The 16,529-nt window shown below is 44.4% G+C and overlaps 1 protein-coding gene across 1 annotated transcript; it reads right to left on the minus strand.

Moving 5' to 3' along the window:
• Positions 1-327: 327 nt before the first annotated feature.
• Positions 328-16,491, minus strand: SASS6 (SAS-6 centriolar assembly protein). Its single transcript, XM_054384317.1, has 17 exons — positions 16,424-16,491; positions 15,093-15,153; positions 12,592-12,671; positions 11,348-11,452; positions 9,860-10,031; positions 8,959-9,036; positions 7,689-7,808; positions 7,403-7,594; positions 7,009-7,203; positions 5,818-5,907; positions 5,539-5,718; positions 3,717-3,798; positions 3,151-3,260; positions 1,601-1,723; positions 1,210-1,286; positions 516-607; positions 328-413 (listed from the first exon to the last, which is right to left on the minus strand). The coding sequence occupies exons 1-17, from the start codon at positions 16,489-16,491 to the stop codon at positions 328-330; spliced, it is 1,911 nt and encodes a 636-aa protein (XP_054240292.1).
• Positions 16,492-16,529: the final 38 nt, after the last annotated feature.

The following is a 16,529-nucleotide window of genomic DNA, read 5'->3' on the forward strand; positions in this document are numbered from 1 at the left end:
ACATTTTATCTGTTACAGAGCCACGCTTCTCAATTCCAGTAACAAAGCCAGGGCACTTGGGTGGGTTTTTAGGAAGACTACAGGGTCTCTGGTGTGCTAAGAGAAAATTCTAGAGAGCCCCAGTGACAACTACAGTGGTGTTCCCACTAAGGCTGGGGCCACTTAGAGTTTCTCTCTGTTCATCTGGAAAGTCAAGATAAAATCTCTCTCAACCAGATTCAGACTTAAATCATGTCAGTTCACATCAATACTTTACTAATACATAACAAGACATCCAAAAATCCCCCAAATGGTTAAAACAAGACCTTCCTTTAAGAGCCCCATCTGCTATCCAGGAAAATAAGCTGAGGCAGGTGTTCCTGCAGCTTTGGGTGATGGTTGGGCTTTTGTTGATAGGTAAGGTTTCAGATACTCTGTGGAAGAGCAGAAACAAGACACTGTTCATAGTACCATAACTATCATTACCTCTTAAGTACATCACAAACAAGGTCTCCTGTCGCTCTTCCCATACCTACCTGAGCTAAGTGTATTTTGGCTGAGCCCTCGTAAAGGAATGCTGTCATCTTTTTTCTTCAAATACTTTGGTTCCAGCCCCAAATTTCCACCACTAGAAATAAAAAGACTAATTAACATTTCAAATAGGTAGTTAGCAGTGCATTAACAAGTGTGGATACAAAAAAGTCTGCACTAGAAGTGGAACTACTGCATTCCTATCATGTTTATTATTTAAAGGTGAGCCCTAGGTCTGTCACCAAGAGGGACAGTGAACTTTTGTTTCTTGGAACCTACTCTGGTAAACCATGGCTCTTCAATTGCTATCTACAAACCACTCAGTGACCAGTTAACAGAACAGAATCAACCAGGTTGAACGAGACCTCCAAGATCATCACCCAACCCTAATTAATCAACTAGACCATGGCACTAAGTGCCTCATTCAGTCTCTTCTTAAACACCTCCAGGGACGTTGACTCCACCACCTCCCTGGGCAGCACATTCCAATAGCAAATCTCTCTGTGAGCAATTTCTCAGATCAAGCCTAAGATCAAGCTTAAAGTTTGCTGTGACACAGTATTTCTTAATGTGACTATGCAGAAGGATCAGAGTAGCTTCCACTGGACATGTTCTGCTCAGGTCCAGACACATAGGAATGGCCACATTAAAAAGAATAAAAGCAAGCCCAAGACTCCCAACGCAGCAGATGACACTCACTTCTCCTTGTTTGCTGGATGGCCAGCTGCAGTCACTGGCTGACCATCTGAACATCGATTCATCCTGGAAAGCTGAATCTGCAGAACCAGAAGAGCTGGAGGTTAAAGACCTACTCCTGCCAATCAGGAAGAGTATTCAGAGGGAACTCTGTAGGGTTTAGCATTTCTATACCTTGCCACAGCACTTCTGTGCAGCAAAGCATGCAAGAGTAAGCAACCTAAAAGCAAGCACTGGCTCTTACCAGCTACTAGTGACATTCAAGAAAGGGAGTTTCAGAGTGCTAGGATATACAGTGGTACCTTTGGATGTGTTTTGAGAGACTCTAAACAGGAAGCTTTACTATTTTACGCTATCAATATTCTTAACCAAACAGAAAAGTCAAAGGACCTACCTTTGGTACTGCACACTGTGAAGTGATATTTTTGTTGTGCACTGGTTCTGGAAGGCTCTGGAAGGAGTATGGAGGAGAAGCGTGGGGACTGATTCCTGAGCTGGGAAAGAACGGCCGGTCGGGCTGTAAGAGAAACAGAACACAACCATAAGGGAGAAAAATAAATCCTTGATGTAACTGCAGAGATTCAACGGTAACAAGTAATTAGGACAAAGCTGATGCTCATTTGAGCCTTCCAGAAGGGAAGAAAACAGCACTTTTCCTAGATGCACATGAAGAAATTAAAAAGAAATATGAGATGAGGTGAGCACACTTTAGCTAACCATTATAAACTTGTAATAGCCAGGCACCTTGAAAGGGATTCATATAGAAAACCAGGGACTCCTTTGCATGAATGTACCCTTCCACCACTGAAGAAGCAGCTCAGCAGATGCTAGGCAGGAAGAGACCTCTGCACACAGAGGGACAACAAAAAGAACCAGTATGGTATGGGAAAGAACAACCCCTTGGAGCAGGATAGGTTGGGGACTGAGCTGTTGGAGAGCAGTGAAGGGGAAAAGGACCTGAGGGTCCTGGTGGATGGAAGGTTGACCATGAGCCAGCAATGTGCTCTTGTGACCAAGAAGGCCAATGGCATCCTGGAGTGGATTAGAAGGGCTGTGGTTAGTAGGTCAGAGAGGTTCTCCTCCCCCTCTACTCTGCCCTGCTGAGGCCACATCTGGAATACTGTATCCAGTTCTGGGCCCCTCAGTTCAAGAAGGACCTCAGGGAACTGCTTGAAAAAGTCCAGCACAGAGCCACAAAAACAGCGAAGGGAGTGGAACATCTTCCTTATGAGGAGAGCCTGAGGGAGCTGAGGACTCTGTAGCTTGGAGGAGAGTGAGAAGTGACCTCATTGCTGTTGATAAAGATGTGCAGGGTGAGTGCCCAGAGGCTGGAGCCAGGCTCTGCTGGGTGATGCCCAATGACAGCACAAGGGGCAGTGGTGGAAGTTGAGGCAGAGGAAGTTCCATGGAAACAGGAGGAAAAGTTTTTTCCCTGTGAGGGTGACAGAACCCTGCCCAGGGGGGTTGTGGAGTCTTCCTCTCTGGAGGTATTCAAAAGCTGCCTGGATGCCTTCCTGTGTGACCTGCTCCAGGTGATCCTGCTCTGGCAGGGGGTTGGACTGGATAAGCTTTTGAGGTGCTTTCCAGCCCCTAACATTCTGTGATTTCAAAAAGACAGGAGGCAATGTTTCTCACTCTTTATTTTCATGTCTGTAAATACCACTAATAAGAATATTCAAATAGTACAATCCATACAAAGCTGATCAGTGTGCAAGTTAACCTCACAACAAAAATGCCTTCTTTTTGTCTCTCCACAGTGTGCTTCATCTTTCCCAAGCCAATTTTGCATTGATTTGGATATTTTAATAAATGACAACTTTCAAAAGGAAAACCAAACCACACCCAAAGAAGACAAAAGATAAGGGGTTTTACTTCCTTGTCAGGCCTTGCATTTCAGGAAACAGTGACTACACCACAACCACATTATTTCCAGCTGCATCTTACCATGCCATGAGGTGAAATGGCAGTCCTAACACCACCATGAGCACCAGCAGGAATCTCCAGCTTCTTTGCCATCTGAATTTCATTCATCTGTTTGTTTAACCATGTGATTACTGAGGAGAGAAGGAAAAGGTCAAGCTCACTTCCTACCTCTTGTGAGCTGTTCAAACCAGCAAGTAGTCCTTCCTCAAAAACCATGGCAGCCTGGGGGCCTATTTCTCCTCCTTCAGCTCAAGCATCACTAGAAGTCCTACTCCTATGAAAAGCCTTTAGTTCAAGCTTCCTACATGCCTACATTTGGTTCCTTCCTCTAGTTAACCCACCACATGCACACCACCCCAAGTAACCACAAGCACCAACTGCCAAAGAAGTTTTCTCTGCTTGCAGCTCTAGGCTGCTGCACATAACCCTACAGACAGCACCTTATCTTCCATGAATGACAGCAACTGTGGCTCTTTACAAGAAACCAAACACAGGTAAAGCAATACAGCTGCTTCCATTGATCTTCAGCAGCAGCTAGATCACCATGGCATTCTTACAGGGAGAGAAATGAAATTCCATACACCTACCATTTTCATTGGTTTTCAGCAACTGCTTACTTTCTTCCAGCTTTTGCATTGTAGTTTCGAGCTGTTCCTGCAGCTTGCAAACCTGCAAGATTCCCATAATAATTTTTAACACCATCAGGACCTACTAGAAACCACAAATTGAATAAAAAAAGTAAAGAAAAATATAACTAAAAAGCTCTAAAATTAGAGAAATAAGTGTGTTCAGCAGATTGAGGGAGGTTCTCCTCCCCCACTACTCTACCCTGGTCAGGCTCCACCTGGAATATTGCATCCAGTTCTGGGCTCCCCAGTTCAAGAGGGACAGGGATCTGCTGGAGAGAGTCCAAGGGAAGGCTATGAGGGTTATGAAGGGACTGGAGCACTGCCTGGTGAGGAGAGGCTGAGAGCCCTGGGGCTGTTTAGTCTGGAGAGAAGACTGAGAGAGGATCTAATCAATGTCTATCAATATCTGAGGGTTGGGTGTCAGGAAGGAAGGGACAGGCTCTGCTCACTTGTGCCCTGAGATAGAACAAGGGCCAATGGATGGAAACTACAGCACAGGAAGAACTTCTTTACTGTGAGGGTCCCAGAGCACTGGAACAGGCTGCCCAGAGAGGTTGTGGAGACTCCTTCTCTGGAGACTTTCCAGCCCTGTCTGGATGTGTTCGTGTGTGACCTGTGCTGGATTCTCTGGTCCTGCTCTGGCAGGGGGGTTGGACTGGAAGATCTCCTCAGGTCCCTTCCTACCCATAACACCCTGTGATCTCATTTTTTCACAAATGCAGTGTCATTCTTAGACTCATAGAACCATAGAATCAGTCAGGGTTGGAAGGGACCACAAAGATCCTCTAGTTCCAACCCCCCTGCCATGCCCAGGGACACCTCACACTACAGCAGGCTGGCCAGAGCCTCATCCAGCCTGGCCTTAAACACCTCCAGGGATGGGGCCTCAACCACCTCCCTGGGCAACCCACTCCAGTGTCTCACTACTCTCTTGGGGAAGAACTTCTTCCTCACATCCAGTCTGAATCTCCCCACTTCCAGCTTTATTCCATTCCCCCTAGTCCTATCACTCCCTGATAGCCTAAAAAGTCCCTCCCCAGCTTTCTTGTAGCCCCCTTCAGATACTGGAAGGCCAGAAGAAGTTCACCTCGGAGCCTTCTCTTCTCCAGACTGAACAGCCCCAACTCTCTCAGTCTGTCCTCATAAGAGAGGAGCTCCAGCCCTCTGATCATCCTGTTCCAGCACCTCCAGATCCTTCTTGTAAATAAAGGCTCCAGAACTGGATGCAGTACTCCAGGTGTGGTCTGAGCAGAGCTGAGCAGAGGAGGAGAATCCCCTCCCTTGCCCTGCTGGCCACACTTCTCCTGATGCAGCTCTGCTTGGCTTTCTGGGCTGCAGGTGTCCACTGACAGCTCATGGTGAGCTTCTCATCCACCAGCCATAAGGCCTACTTCTAGCTAGGGTCTTGACAAGATGATAGCCAGAATTTTTTCAACCTCAATTCTTCTATGAATAAAGCAAGCACAGACTCTGAGCAGGGGAATACACTTAATGGAAGAAAAAGTTCACTCTGCTCCTGTTTTTGACTCTCTTTACCAAGTTTGACAGGAATATGCCTGTTAAAGGATGCTTATTCTCTTGCACTCTTAATACAGATTTAGTTTTCTTCAGCATGGATGGACCACACTTACAAATCACTTTAACAACCACCCCTCATAAACTGATTAGATTTAAACAAAACATTAACCAAGAGTAGATTCTCTGCTGCACCTCAGTTAAAACCCACAAAGCAGCACACACAGTGGCATTTCCAGGCCAGAGGATTAACTTCTCACAGTACCTCCTGCTCTTTCATTCGAAGGGATTGTCCCATCTCCTGCAAATCTCTCTGCTCTTTTTGCAGTCTCTCTTCTTTCTCTGCCAGTAGTTTCTCCTGTTGGATTGTTACTGTATTTTTCAATTTTAATTTACTCATGAGAGTTTTCAGATCTCCTTGTAACTTCTTGATAATTTCATTAGCCTATTAAAAAAAATAAAATAATAAATCAGATATTCTCAGAAAGAAACACCTAAAAATGAGGAAGACATTTCACAAAGACAAGGGCATGTTTAAACAAACCTTAAGAAGTTCAGCTGACAGTGACTTAATTGTTGACTCTAGCTTCTCAACATGACTTTGTTTTTTCTCAGTACTTTCTTCCAGTATTGCCTTGAGAAGAATATTAAAAATATTCAAGCTGTGATGATTTCAAGTAGAACCTCAATAATTCTGAGAACTAATCCCTGCTTCTCAAAAGACACAGGATCTCAACTGATCCACGGGGTTGGTTTACAAAAAGTTCCACTAATTTCACTCTGGTATCACAACAGTACCAGAAACAGTAACTTTACACTTTGTAAAACTGAATCCAATATACTTTTGATGCCGTAATTTAGAATCTTTAACTACATTTGAAAGCTTATTTACACAGAATTAACCAGGTTGGAAAAGACCTCTCAGATCATCAAGTCCAACCTATCACCTAACACCATCTAATCAACTAAACCGTGGCACTGAATCCCTCATCCAGTCTGTTTTTAAACACTTCCAGGGATGGTGACTCCACCACCTCCCTGGGCAGCACATCCCAAGGGCCAATCTCTCTTTCTGGGACAAATTTCTTCCTCACATCCAGCCTAAACCTCCCCTGGCACAGCTTGAGACTGTGTCCTCTCCTTCTGTCACTGTTGCCTGGCAGAAGAGACCAACCCCCTCCTGGCTACAACCTCCCTTCAGGTAGTTGTAGACAGCAATGAGGTCTGCCCTGAGCCTCCTCTTCTCCAGGCTAAACACCCCCAGCTCCCTCAGCCTCTCCTCACAGGGCTGTGCTCCAGACCCCTCCCCAGCCTTGTTGCCCTTCTCTGGACACCTTCCAGCATCTCAATGCCCTTCTTAAACTGAGGAGCCCAGAGCTGGACACAGGACTCAAGGTGTGGCCTAGCCAGTGCAGAGTACAGGGAGAAAATTACTTCCCTGCTCCTGCTGGCCACACTATTGCTGATCCAGGCCAGGATGCCATTGGCCTTCTTGGCCACCTGGGCACACTGCTGGCTCATGTTCAGCTGCTGTCAACCAGTACCCCCAGGGTCCCTTTCCTCCTTGCTGCTCTCCAGCCACTCTGTCCCCAGCCTGCAGCACTGCATGGGGTTGGTGTGGCCAAAGTGCTCATTTGCTGCATTCATAAAAACTGGTCAGCTGCCAATCTATAGAGCCTGCAATTAGAAGGTTCTGCAGAGCATTAGAGAAAATAATTTTGAAACTGGAAGGAACCTTTTGTTCTTGGGTGGCATCTAACACTTCCTTGGTTCTAACAATGAGCTGATCTTTATCTTTGATCTCCTGTTCCAGGACAGCAACCCGTGTCTGTAGCTGATTAATGAGCTTCTCCTTTTCATGGCACTCAGCATCCAGAGTGGTGTTCTCCCGACGCAGTGACATCACCTCCTGCTTTGCTCTTTGACATTCCTAGCACAGGGGGAAAGAATTTTATTTATAGTTTTGTTTTTTTTTTAAGAAAACCTGTAATTTAAAATGCTGTATCTAAATAGCATGCAGTGTGGAACGAGGAGGAGCTAAACAAACTCCGTATACTGATATTTTACATTACATCCACAGGCAGGCTGTAAAAACAGTTAAGTTTGTTGTGGAAATTAATAAGCCATACATCTTCTATTCCAGAAAGCTTTGCTTTCAGTTCTCTGACTGTGGAGTCTCCTTTGTATCTCCTTTCTGTTAGATCTTTATTGATGACCTCAAGTTCTGAAAGTCTGTTCTGCAATTGCTGAATACTTTTCTGATGCAAATTTTCTAACTCCTTCTTCTGTTGTTCGTGCTGTTGTTGGTACTGAGCTTGTGCCTATGAGAAGCAAAGGAATGAAGTAGTTACTAAATTAATCTGAAAATTAAGCTAGAAACTACTCACATTGACAGTTTTTTTTCTGCTGTCATACCTGGAGAGCTCTTTCCTTTTCATTTGTCATCTCCTGTGTGTGTTTGTTTGTCAGAGCTGTAGTGTATGAGTTCCATTCATTTTTCAGTTTGTCTAATTCTCGGCTCTTCTCAGACAAGTTCTGTTTGACAAAGCAGAGACAGGTGTTAGGAACTTAAGCATCAGTCAGTACATTCATTCTTCTCTCACCAGGAAAAAATGTTTCCTCATGTTTCCATGGAACTTCCTCTGCCTCAACTTCCACCACTGCCCCTTGTGCTGGCATTGGGCATCACCCAGCAGAGCCTGGCTCCAGCCTCTTGGCACTCCCCCTGCACATCTTTATCAACAGCAATGAGGTCACCTCTCAGGCTCCTCCTCTCCAAGCTACAGAGCCCTCAGCTCCCTCAGGCTCTCCTCATAAAGAAGATGTTCCACTCCCTTAATCATTTTTGTGGCTCTGCACTGCAGTCTTTTCAAGAAGCTCCCTGAGGTCCTTCTTGAACTGAGAGGCCCAGAACTGGACACAATATTGCAGATGCAGCCTCACCAGGGCAGAGTAGAGGGGGAAGAGAACCTCCCCTACCAACCACAGCCCTTCTAATCCCCCCCAGGATGCCATTGGCCTTCTTGGCCACAAGAGCACATTTCTGGCTCATGGTCACCCCCTCTATCCACCAGGACCCCCAGGTCCTTTTCCCCTTCACTGCTCTCCAACAGCTCAGTTCCCAACCTATCCTGCTCCATGGGGTTGTTCTTTCCCAGGTACAAGTCTCTACACTTGCCCTTGTTGAATTTTATTCAGTTTCTCCCTGTCCCACTGTCAGTCTAAGCCTGGCTGACTGGCAGCACAACCCTCCTGTGTCAGCCACTCCTCCCAGTTCTGTGTCCTCAGCAAACTTGCTGACAGTGCTCCCTGTGCCCTCATCCAGCTCATTGATGAATACATTGAATGAAACTGGTCCCAGTACTGACCCCTGAGGGACTCCACTAGACACAGGCCTCCACCCAGACTCTGTCCCATTGACCACAGCTCTGTAACTTATTTCCTTCAACCAGTTTCCATCCATCTCACCCCCCAGTCATCCAGACCACAACTGCCTCAGTTTTGCTGTCAGGAGTCTGTGGGAGATGGTGTCAGTGTTTTACTGAAATTAAGACAAACCACATCCACTGCTCTACCATGATCTATCCACCTGGTTATGTCCTCATAAAAGGCTATCAGGTTGGTCAGACATTTTCCACAGATCAAAAAAAAGTGCAACTTACAACAAATTAAAAACTCACATTACCTGCTGAGTGTAGCTAAGTTGTTTGGTAAGATCCTCCTCAGTCTTTCTAAGTTTTTCTTCCAAATTGGTTTTGTCCTCCTGTGTACAAAAGTTTCATCAAGTGAAATCCTTAGCTCCCAAAACACAAGTAGTGTTTAGCTCCCATTTTATCAGCATACCCTGCCTAAGCAACCACAGAACCATCACATTTGAGGAAAATCATCTTATTAAATAAACTTAATATTAACTAAGATACAATAAATGTAAAAAGAAAATGCACTGGCTCACATGGTAAAAGCCTTGTTTTATTCTTACCAAGTTTCTATAAGGAAATAGTATCATAAAGATTTGTTTACAAAGGAGTTGCATGAACAACAAACTAACTGAGATGCTGTAAATTCCTGTTATTAAAATAGCTTCTGGATGGCTATAAACATGACAGCACAGGAGCACAGACACAAATCCCAGGTTATGAAACTGGAACAGACAACAGTGAAACCATGAGGCCATTCATTCCTCATTAAGTAAAACCTAGCATGCTACCAACTGCATCAACATTCCAATTCAATCTGTGGTTCATGGCCACTAGCCCCTTTGAAGTCTACAAAGCCTTAGAACTACAGGCACAGGCAGGCTTTCCTAAAGCCAGCTGCTGACAGAAGACATTGGGAGTTCAGCGGATGGCAACCAGCAGGCTGAGAAGCTGGAGACACTGAAGCATAAGCATCCCAGAGCTGCACAGGACATACACTGCAGGTATAAACACCCTGTTTGTTGCCAGTTCAAACTATAGTGTTTGGCTGAACAGGCAGAATATTGTCACTGCTAGAGAGACAGCAACAATTTAGTTTTATAAGATGCACCCAAACAACTGCATACAATTGGATAGTAAGCACACAGAGTGTCAAGGCTTTCAGTTTACCTTAAGGCATTTCAAACAGCTGGCTAAAAATTTCTTTACTTCTGTGTCATTTCCTGGTAGGAATTTGAGAGAGAGATGGGTAAGATGTTTAAAAGGGTTGGTTTCCACTACATTCAGAGAGACAGGTGTGTGATCTAGAACAGATGCTGAAGAAACTAACTGCAGCAAAAACCTAGAGAAAAAAAAATGTTTAGCATATTTATTTTTGTGAAACTACCTGTGGATTGGACAAGCTATTTTCAGTTCAACTAGATTATTACATGTGCAATAAAAGGTTGTTAATGCCATGAATATAAACTGCTTGCCCCTTCTAACAAGAAATATACAAAACTTTGTTTATCTGTAAATTTTCAAAAGTCCTTCTCAGACTTAGGAGTCCAAAACCAAGCAAGGCATTTGTGACCAAATTCAAAAGGAAAACAGACTCCTGACTTCCACATATCCTACAACCTAGTAAAATTAATTTTCCTTCAGGAAATGGCCTGACTACTGGAGTAGGGAAATCACAGGCTCACAGGATATTAGGGGTTGGAAGGGATCTCTGGAGATCTTCCAGTCCAACCCCCTGCCAGAGCAGGAGCATAGAATCCAGCACAGGTCACACAGGAACACATCCAGACAGAGACTGAAAGTCTCCAGAGAAGGAGGCTCCACAGCCTCTCTGGGCAGCCTGTTCCAGTGCTCTGAGACCCTCAGAGTAAGGAAGTTCTTCCTCATGTGGAGGTGGAACCTCTTGTGCTGTAGTTTACATCCATTGCCCCTTGTCCTATCACAGGGCACAAGTGAGCAGAGCCTGTCCCTCTCCCTTCCTTCCTGACCCCCACCCCTCAGATATTGATAGACATTGATCAGATCCCCTTTCAGTCTTCTCCTCTCCAGACTAAACAGCCCCAGGTTATCTGCAAGCAAATGATGCAGATCAACAGTAAATCTTAAAACTAACCTCTTTTACTCATTGCCACCCTGGACTGAAGTCTAAATTCCAATGGCACCCCTGAAAGCCATGCCTGGATTTCCTCAGCACCCACACATACAAAAATAACATATGAAAAGGCCACTACAGGGAAGAGTGGACCTCAGGTCTCCCCCTGCACATCCTAATAGCTGAACACTGACATTAAAGAAAACCAGCAACAACAACAAAAAAATCCTTGTCAGAATGCCTTAAAACTTTGGCTTGTACTGTGAAACAAAATGATTTACACCTTGATCCATCAAATTCAGATTAACTCTCTAGCATTAATTGAGAAGATAATAAGAAAAAGACCAGTGCTGCATCCTTGCACATCTGCTCAGTTGTGAAGCTTGCCAGCTTCAACTTGAATTGGAGATTTCATACTAGACAATTTCACTGCTCAGTTCTCCCAAGACTTAGGTTTTGTTAGTAACATCCACAGAGGATGGTTGAATTACCCTTGCTCTGCTGACCCTTCTCAGTCTGTATCACTAATAAGTGTTTTAAGAACGTGGCACTCACTTATTACCTACCTTGGCATATCTTTGCTCTGTTCTTGAATGCATTGCTGAAGCAGATCTATAAATTTTTGTGGAAAAGCAGAGAAGTCTACCAAGAGACCTTGCTGGGATTTTAAACTGTATAAACAGATTGGAGAAATAAAGTATTAGCACTATAATGAAAGTGATTTATTTCCTATAAAGCATTTCGTCTACATTCATAGAAAGAACTAATTCTGAGAGCATCATTGAAGCTTGCCAGCATGCTATCTTCAATCCTGAACACAGAACAAATGTGACCATGTCTTGGATAACCATCAGAGAATATTTCTGATTATAAGAGTTCTTGCAAAAGGTTTGTACTAAGGAAAAGGAAAGAAGCTACTGGGGCACAACAAACATGCTCCTTTGAGTGGACTTCCTTACAGCAAAGAGGGGTACAGTTAGTGGATGGGAGTGCAAGGGAGAAGCAAAATACAATGAGGGGACACCCAACCATTATCAAGACTTTATCTGCCTGCTTATTTAATTATGCACCTTCACCACTGACACAGTAAAGACAGAAAGATTCACGTATGCACAAAGGCATACCCAGCATAATAACACTTTGTGTATCTGTTCTACCAACAGCGTTTTACTTTTGCCTTTTGACCCACACACAGATCACTCTCTTTAAAAATCAGGTCAAACCAGACCAAAAAAAAAACAAAAAACAAAAAACCAACCCAAAACCCCAAACAACAACAACAACAAACCACACCCAAAAAAATCAACCAAAACCCAGCCACCAAATCACAAAGCTGAACTGTTCATGCCTGGTGTCCAAATTTCATCAAATCCTGAGCAAATAAAATGAGACCCAAATGTACAATTACTGTGCAACAAACCCTTAAGACAAAGGCTCAAGTCTATGAATCCACATCAACAGACCTTCCTGTTGCAATTATTCCTTGGAATAGCTCACACACATACAATAGTCTGTAAGAAGCAGCTGTGATACACAGAAAATGCAAATAGCAATATAAACTGTGGTACTGTTGCTATGCAGGGAACTTAACATCAGGATTCTGTCACTCATCTGTCTAATCCTGAACCAATCACCTTCCTTTGCTTGGCTGTTTCTGGTCAAAGAGAACACTGACACAACTCCAGGAGTGAAAAATGCTAGAACCTAAACTATAAGATGGACCATTCTAAGCTAAAAATATTCCTTCATTCTCTTTTTTTTCCTGCCATTTAGAAATATTTCATGGACAAGACATCGTAATCATACTTACCTTTGAAAATCTTCCTCAGATATGACCAGGTTATAAAGGAAAAAAGGATCAGTATCATCAGTCAATCTAACAGCTAAATCCTGGAAAGACAGACATTTAAATAAGATTTAAAATACTACAAACCATCCTGAAGGATTGCTTCAATATTGTAAATCAATACTGAAAACAGTATTTAATGTGGTGTTTTGTTTTTGTTTTGTTTTGTTTTGTTTTTGTTACTACTTAATCAAAAATAAGATAGAATTGTGGCAACTAATTTAGAAGATAGAAAACATTAATGTTTAGCACAACTTCAAATACTACAGTGGAAAAAAAAAATCACAAAAAATATTTCTCACAAAAAAATACCAAATAAAAACCTTCAGCTTTGAGCAGCAGTTTTCAAAATTCAGTGTGTCTTCATCAGAAATAAAACCATTTGCTATTTTTTCCCTACCATGAAGCAGAAGTGTAGGCCTAGCAGTCCATTGTAGTGGATCACAAACACGTAATTCCCGTAACTGGAAGCTTTTCAGAGCATACTGCTCCTAAAAGTTTAAGAAACCATCTTCTGAATAGCTTATGTATTTGAACACAGAGCTTCACAAAGCAAACAAAATGGGTACAGTTGAAGTTCAGTAAGCTGGTGAGGGAAATTGTATCATTATGCTGCCTAGCTTTTAAAAAAGAAACTCATTTGCTGGAGGTCTGCATAGTGCTTTGGAAAAACTGCCTTGGCTGCCAAGGTCACTGTCATTAAAGGTTCTGCAAAGCACCTGGTACATCAGGCACAGGCACCTGCTCTCTTTAAGGAGGCACAAACCTGTGTGAAGACTCTAATATTCCTTCACAGAGGAAAGAAATGAAATAGAAATCTAACAGCTCTTCCAACATAACCAAAGTGTGATCACAGCACATGTGCATATACGGACTGAAGTATGTTTCAGTAATTTACATAGTGTGGCCAGCAGGTTGAGGGAGGTGATTCTCCCCCCCTGCTCTGCTCAGACCCCACCTGGAGTACTGCATCCAATTCTGGAGTCTCTATTACAAGAGGGATATGGACATGCTGGAACATGTCCAGAGAAGGGCCACGAGGATGAGCAGAGGGCTGGAGCTCCTCTCCTATGAGGACAGACTGAGAGAGTTGGGGCTGTTCAGTCTGGAGGAGAGAAGGCTCTGAGGAGACCTTCTTGTGGCCTTTCAGTATCTGAAGGGGGCTACAAGAAACCTAGGGAGGGACTTTCTAGGGTGTCAGGGAGTGATAGGACTGGGGGGAATGCAGCAAAACCAGAAATGGGTAGATTAAGACTGGATGTGAGGAAGAAGTTCTTCACCGTTAGAGTGGTGAGAGCCTAGAATGGTTGCCCAGGGAGGTGGTTGAGGCCCCATCCCTGGAGGTGGTTAAGGCCAGGCTGGATGAGGCTCTGGCCAGCCTGATCTAGTGTGAGGTGTCCCTGCCCATGGCAGGGAGGTTGGAACTGGATGATCCTTGTGGTCCCTTCCAACCCTGACTGATTCTATGATTCTATCCCACTAACATGAACAAAACTCTCATCTGGAGATGTATAAACCAGCTTGGGGATTAACACATGCAGCTAGTTTGTGTTAAAACTAATACCAGCCCAAACCAGCTTGAGCACAGCTGTTGAGTAGGATAAGAACACCTGCTTGGTTTGATGTCCCATTAACTGATCCAAGCATGTGAAGTTAGTTACCTTTTTAGGCTGATCACTCACCAATGTACTGCCACACTCCTCCTGATAGAGGCTGCAACTTGGTAAGCAGGTCTTAACAGAACTTCTTTTTCATACTTAATACTATCACTGTTACAGCCATCAGAACCTTACCAAAACCATGCTGAACTCCTTTCACAAACAAGTCTTTACTCGATAATACTATATCCAACTAACAGCCAATCTTAAACTGTACATCCATCTACCACAATGTTAAGTGACAAACTGGGCACAAAACAGAAAAGGTTTTATAGCCTACAGCAGTCATACCACTGATATTTTTCCTGAGAAAGAAGATTTTATTTTTATTTTTTTTACTGCAAATTTATGACATGACCTCCTTCGTATACCCCCACGGGATAAATTCCAAACACTCAAGGACTAACACACTTACCAATAAAAAGCAAAATGTTAGGTTAAGACACTAGTTGTCATTTTTGCTAGTTAAGATGAGGACTTTGCAAAGAGAACTGCTGCTCTACATTCTTAAATAGCATTGAGTAGATTTCGAGTGAGACTGCTCTTAAACTTGTAACACAGGTTTTTCTGAGGCTCTCCAAATACTTTTAATTTGCAAGTTTATTAAGACCCAGACTAAAAGAGAGGCTAGGGAAAAACAAATGAACGAATAACCATACCAAAACAACGTAATTACTCAAGAAGTGATACCAAAATAAAGTGACAAACATAGTGAAATAATATTTTGCTTTTCCTTTGCCAATTTGTCCTCTTAAACAACGAAATGCAGATAAGACCTAAGGAATGGCACAAATATAATCCACGAACCTTTTTATGGACGGGATTAGAAATCGACAGTAGCTCGATAGTCACTCGAACATTTAACCTCCTGCATACAAAGAAAAGAAACTTAGTGACAAATCGAGAAAACATTCTCCCAATAACATATGCTGCTAGCCACATTACAGGAATGTCTGAAAACAAAAAATTTAGGCTGATATAGCGAGAAGGTTCCCCTTGATGACTACTAGTAATACCTGAAAGCCCCCCGGTTTCAGTTATTATCACCGCTCCTCAGTCAGCTCAGGGCTCTCTGGGGTTTTGTTGTTGTTGTTATTGGGGTTTTTTGTTGCTCGTTATCAAACTTTAAACAGCAAGGCAGAACTTTTGTAACTTTGTCCAGAGCCTAGAACCTATTGAAAAGCCTGATGAAATTTATTAGCGATTGCTGAAACTTCTGCTAATCATCCTGTACCTTGCCTTGTTTTATTTCTTGCTGAGCAAGTTACTGGCACTACAAAATACACCATCAGCCTTTCTGGGCCTTCTGATACAAACAAGCCGCAATAGCCCTAACGCCTGCACACACCATCTAATCCAAACAGAACCTGTATCACTCCAGTTCACTGTGTTTTGAGCAAACAACGCACGTAAAATATTCCTCGGCTTTCCCAGCCACCACTGCTTAGCCATGCACACGGACGAGCCCAAATCACAAACCGATCGCGACAGATCACGTGGGCTGGCCCCTGCCGTAGGGACAGTAAGGAGGACGCTGGCCGTGCTCCAGGAGGCCTCGGTAAGGCTAGGGAGAAGAGGAGGCCGGCCTGCCACGGGGCAACCGCCGCGACCCGGGAGACGCGCAAACATCGGTCCGGCCTGCCGGATGGCCAGCGCTGCAAGGGCCTGTGCAGGACCGGGACGGAAATCCCGGCCCTCGTAGCGCCTGCGGAGGAGACGAGTTTGTCCCCGAGCCCCCACAGTGCTTCTGCAAACCCGTTGCGTTTTCTCCGCCATTGGTGCTCCCTCCCTCACCTCTGCCCGGCAAGGCACCCACAGCAGCCGCTCCAGCCCTCGCTACCTACCGCCCGCCTTGCTGCGACCACGTCCCCTTTCCTCTGACCCAGAGACTCCTGACTATCAGCAGCCCTAAAGCACGAGCAATACAGTCTCCTTTTCTCTGACAATGAGGGCCCTGATTATCAGCACCCCCAAAGCACGAGCAATGCAGACAGCTACTCAGCTCGCCGCTCGCAGAAAGCGCAGGGCCCCGGTAAAGAGCCCCACAGCCTGTCTCCTAAGGAACGCGATAAAGCTTCCGCACAGTTAGCAAGGAAAGCGAACCAGAGCCCACGGCGCGGCACAATCCAGCCCCTCACCTCTCCTCGCAGCCCTGGCAGCGCAGTTGCACACACACCGGCCGGTTGAACAGGCTCTCCACCGCCATCTTGCGCTTCGAGTTTGGCGCCCGGCTCCCGCGGAGGA

This window comes from Indicator indicator, chromosome 10 (genome assembly GCF_027791375.1).
Source record: "Indicator indicator isolate 239-I01 chromosome 10, UM_Iind_1.1, whole genome shotgun sequence".
Classification (NCBI taxonomy): domain Eukaryota; kingdom Metazoa; phylum Chordata; class Aves; order Piciformes; family Indicatoridae; genus Indicator; species Indicator indicator.

Bases quoted from the DNA above. Each gene is read 5' to 3' on its own strand.
- SASS6 (XM_054384317.1), bottom strand. From the start codon at position 16,491: ATGGCGGTGGAGAGCCTGTTCAACCGGCCGGTGTGTGTGCAACTGCGC. The intron at 12,672-15,092 runs GTTCGTGGATTA...CTGTCTTTCCAG, and splicing joins CTAATCCCGTCCATAAAAAG to GATTTAGCTGTTAGATTGAC. The intron at 5,908-7,008 runs GTTCCTTCCAGT...ATTCTTCTCAAG, and splicing joins ATGCCACCCAAGAACAAAAG to GCAATACTGGAAGAAAGTAC.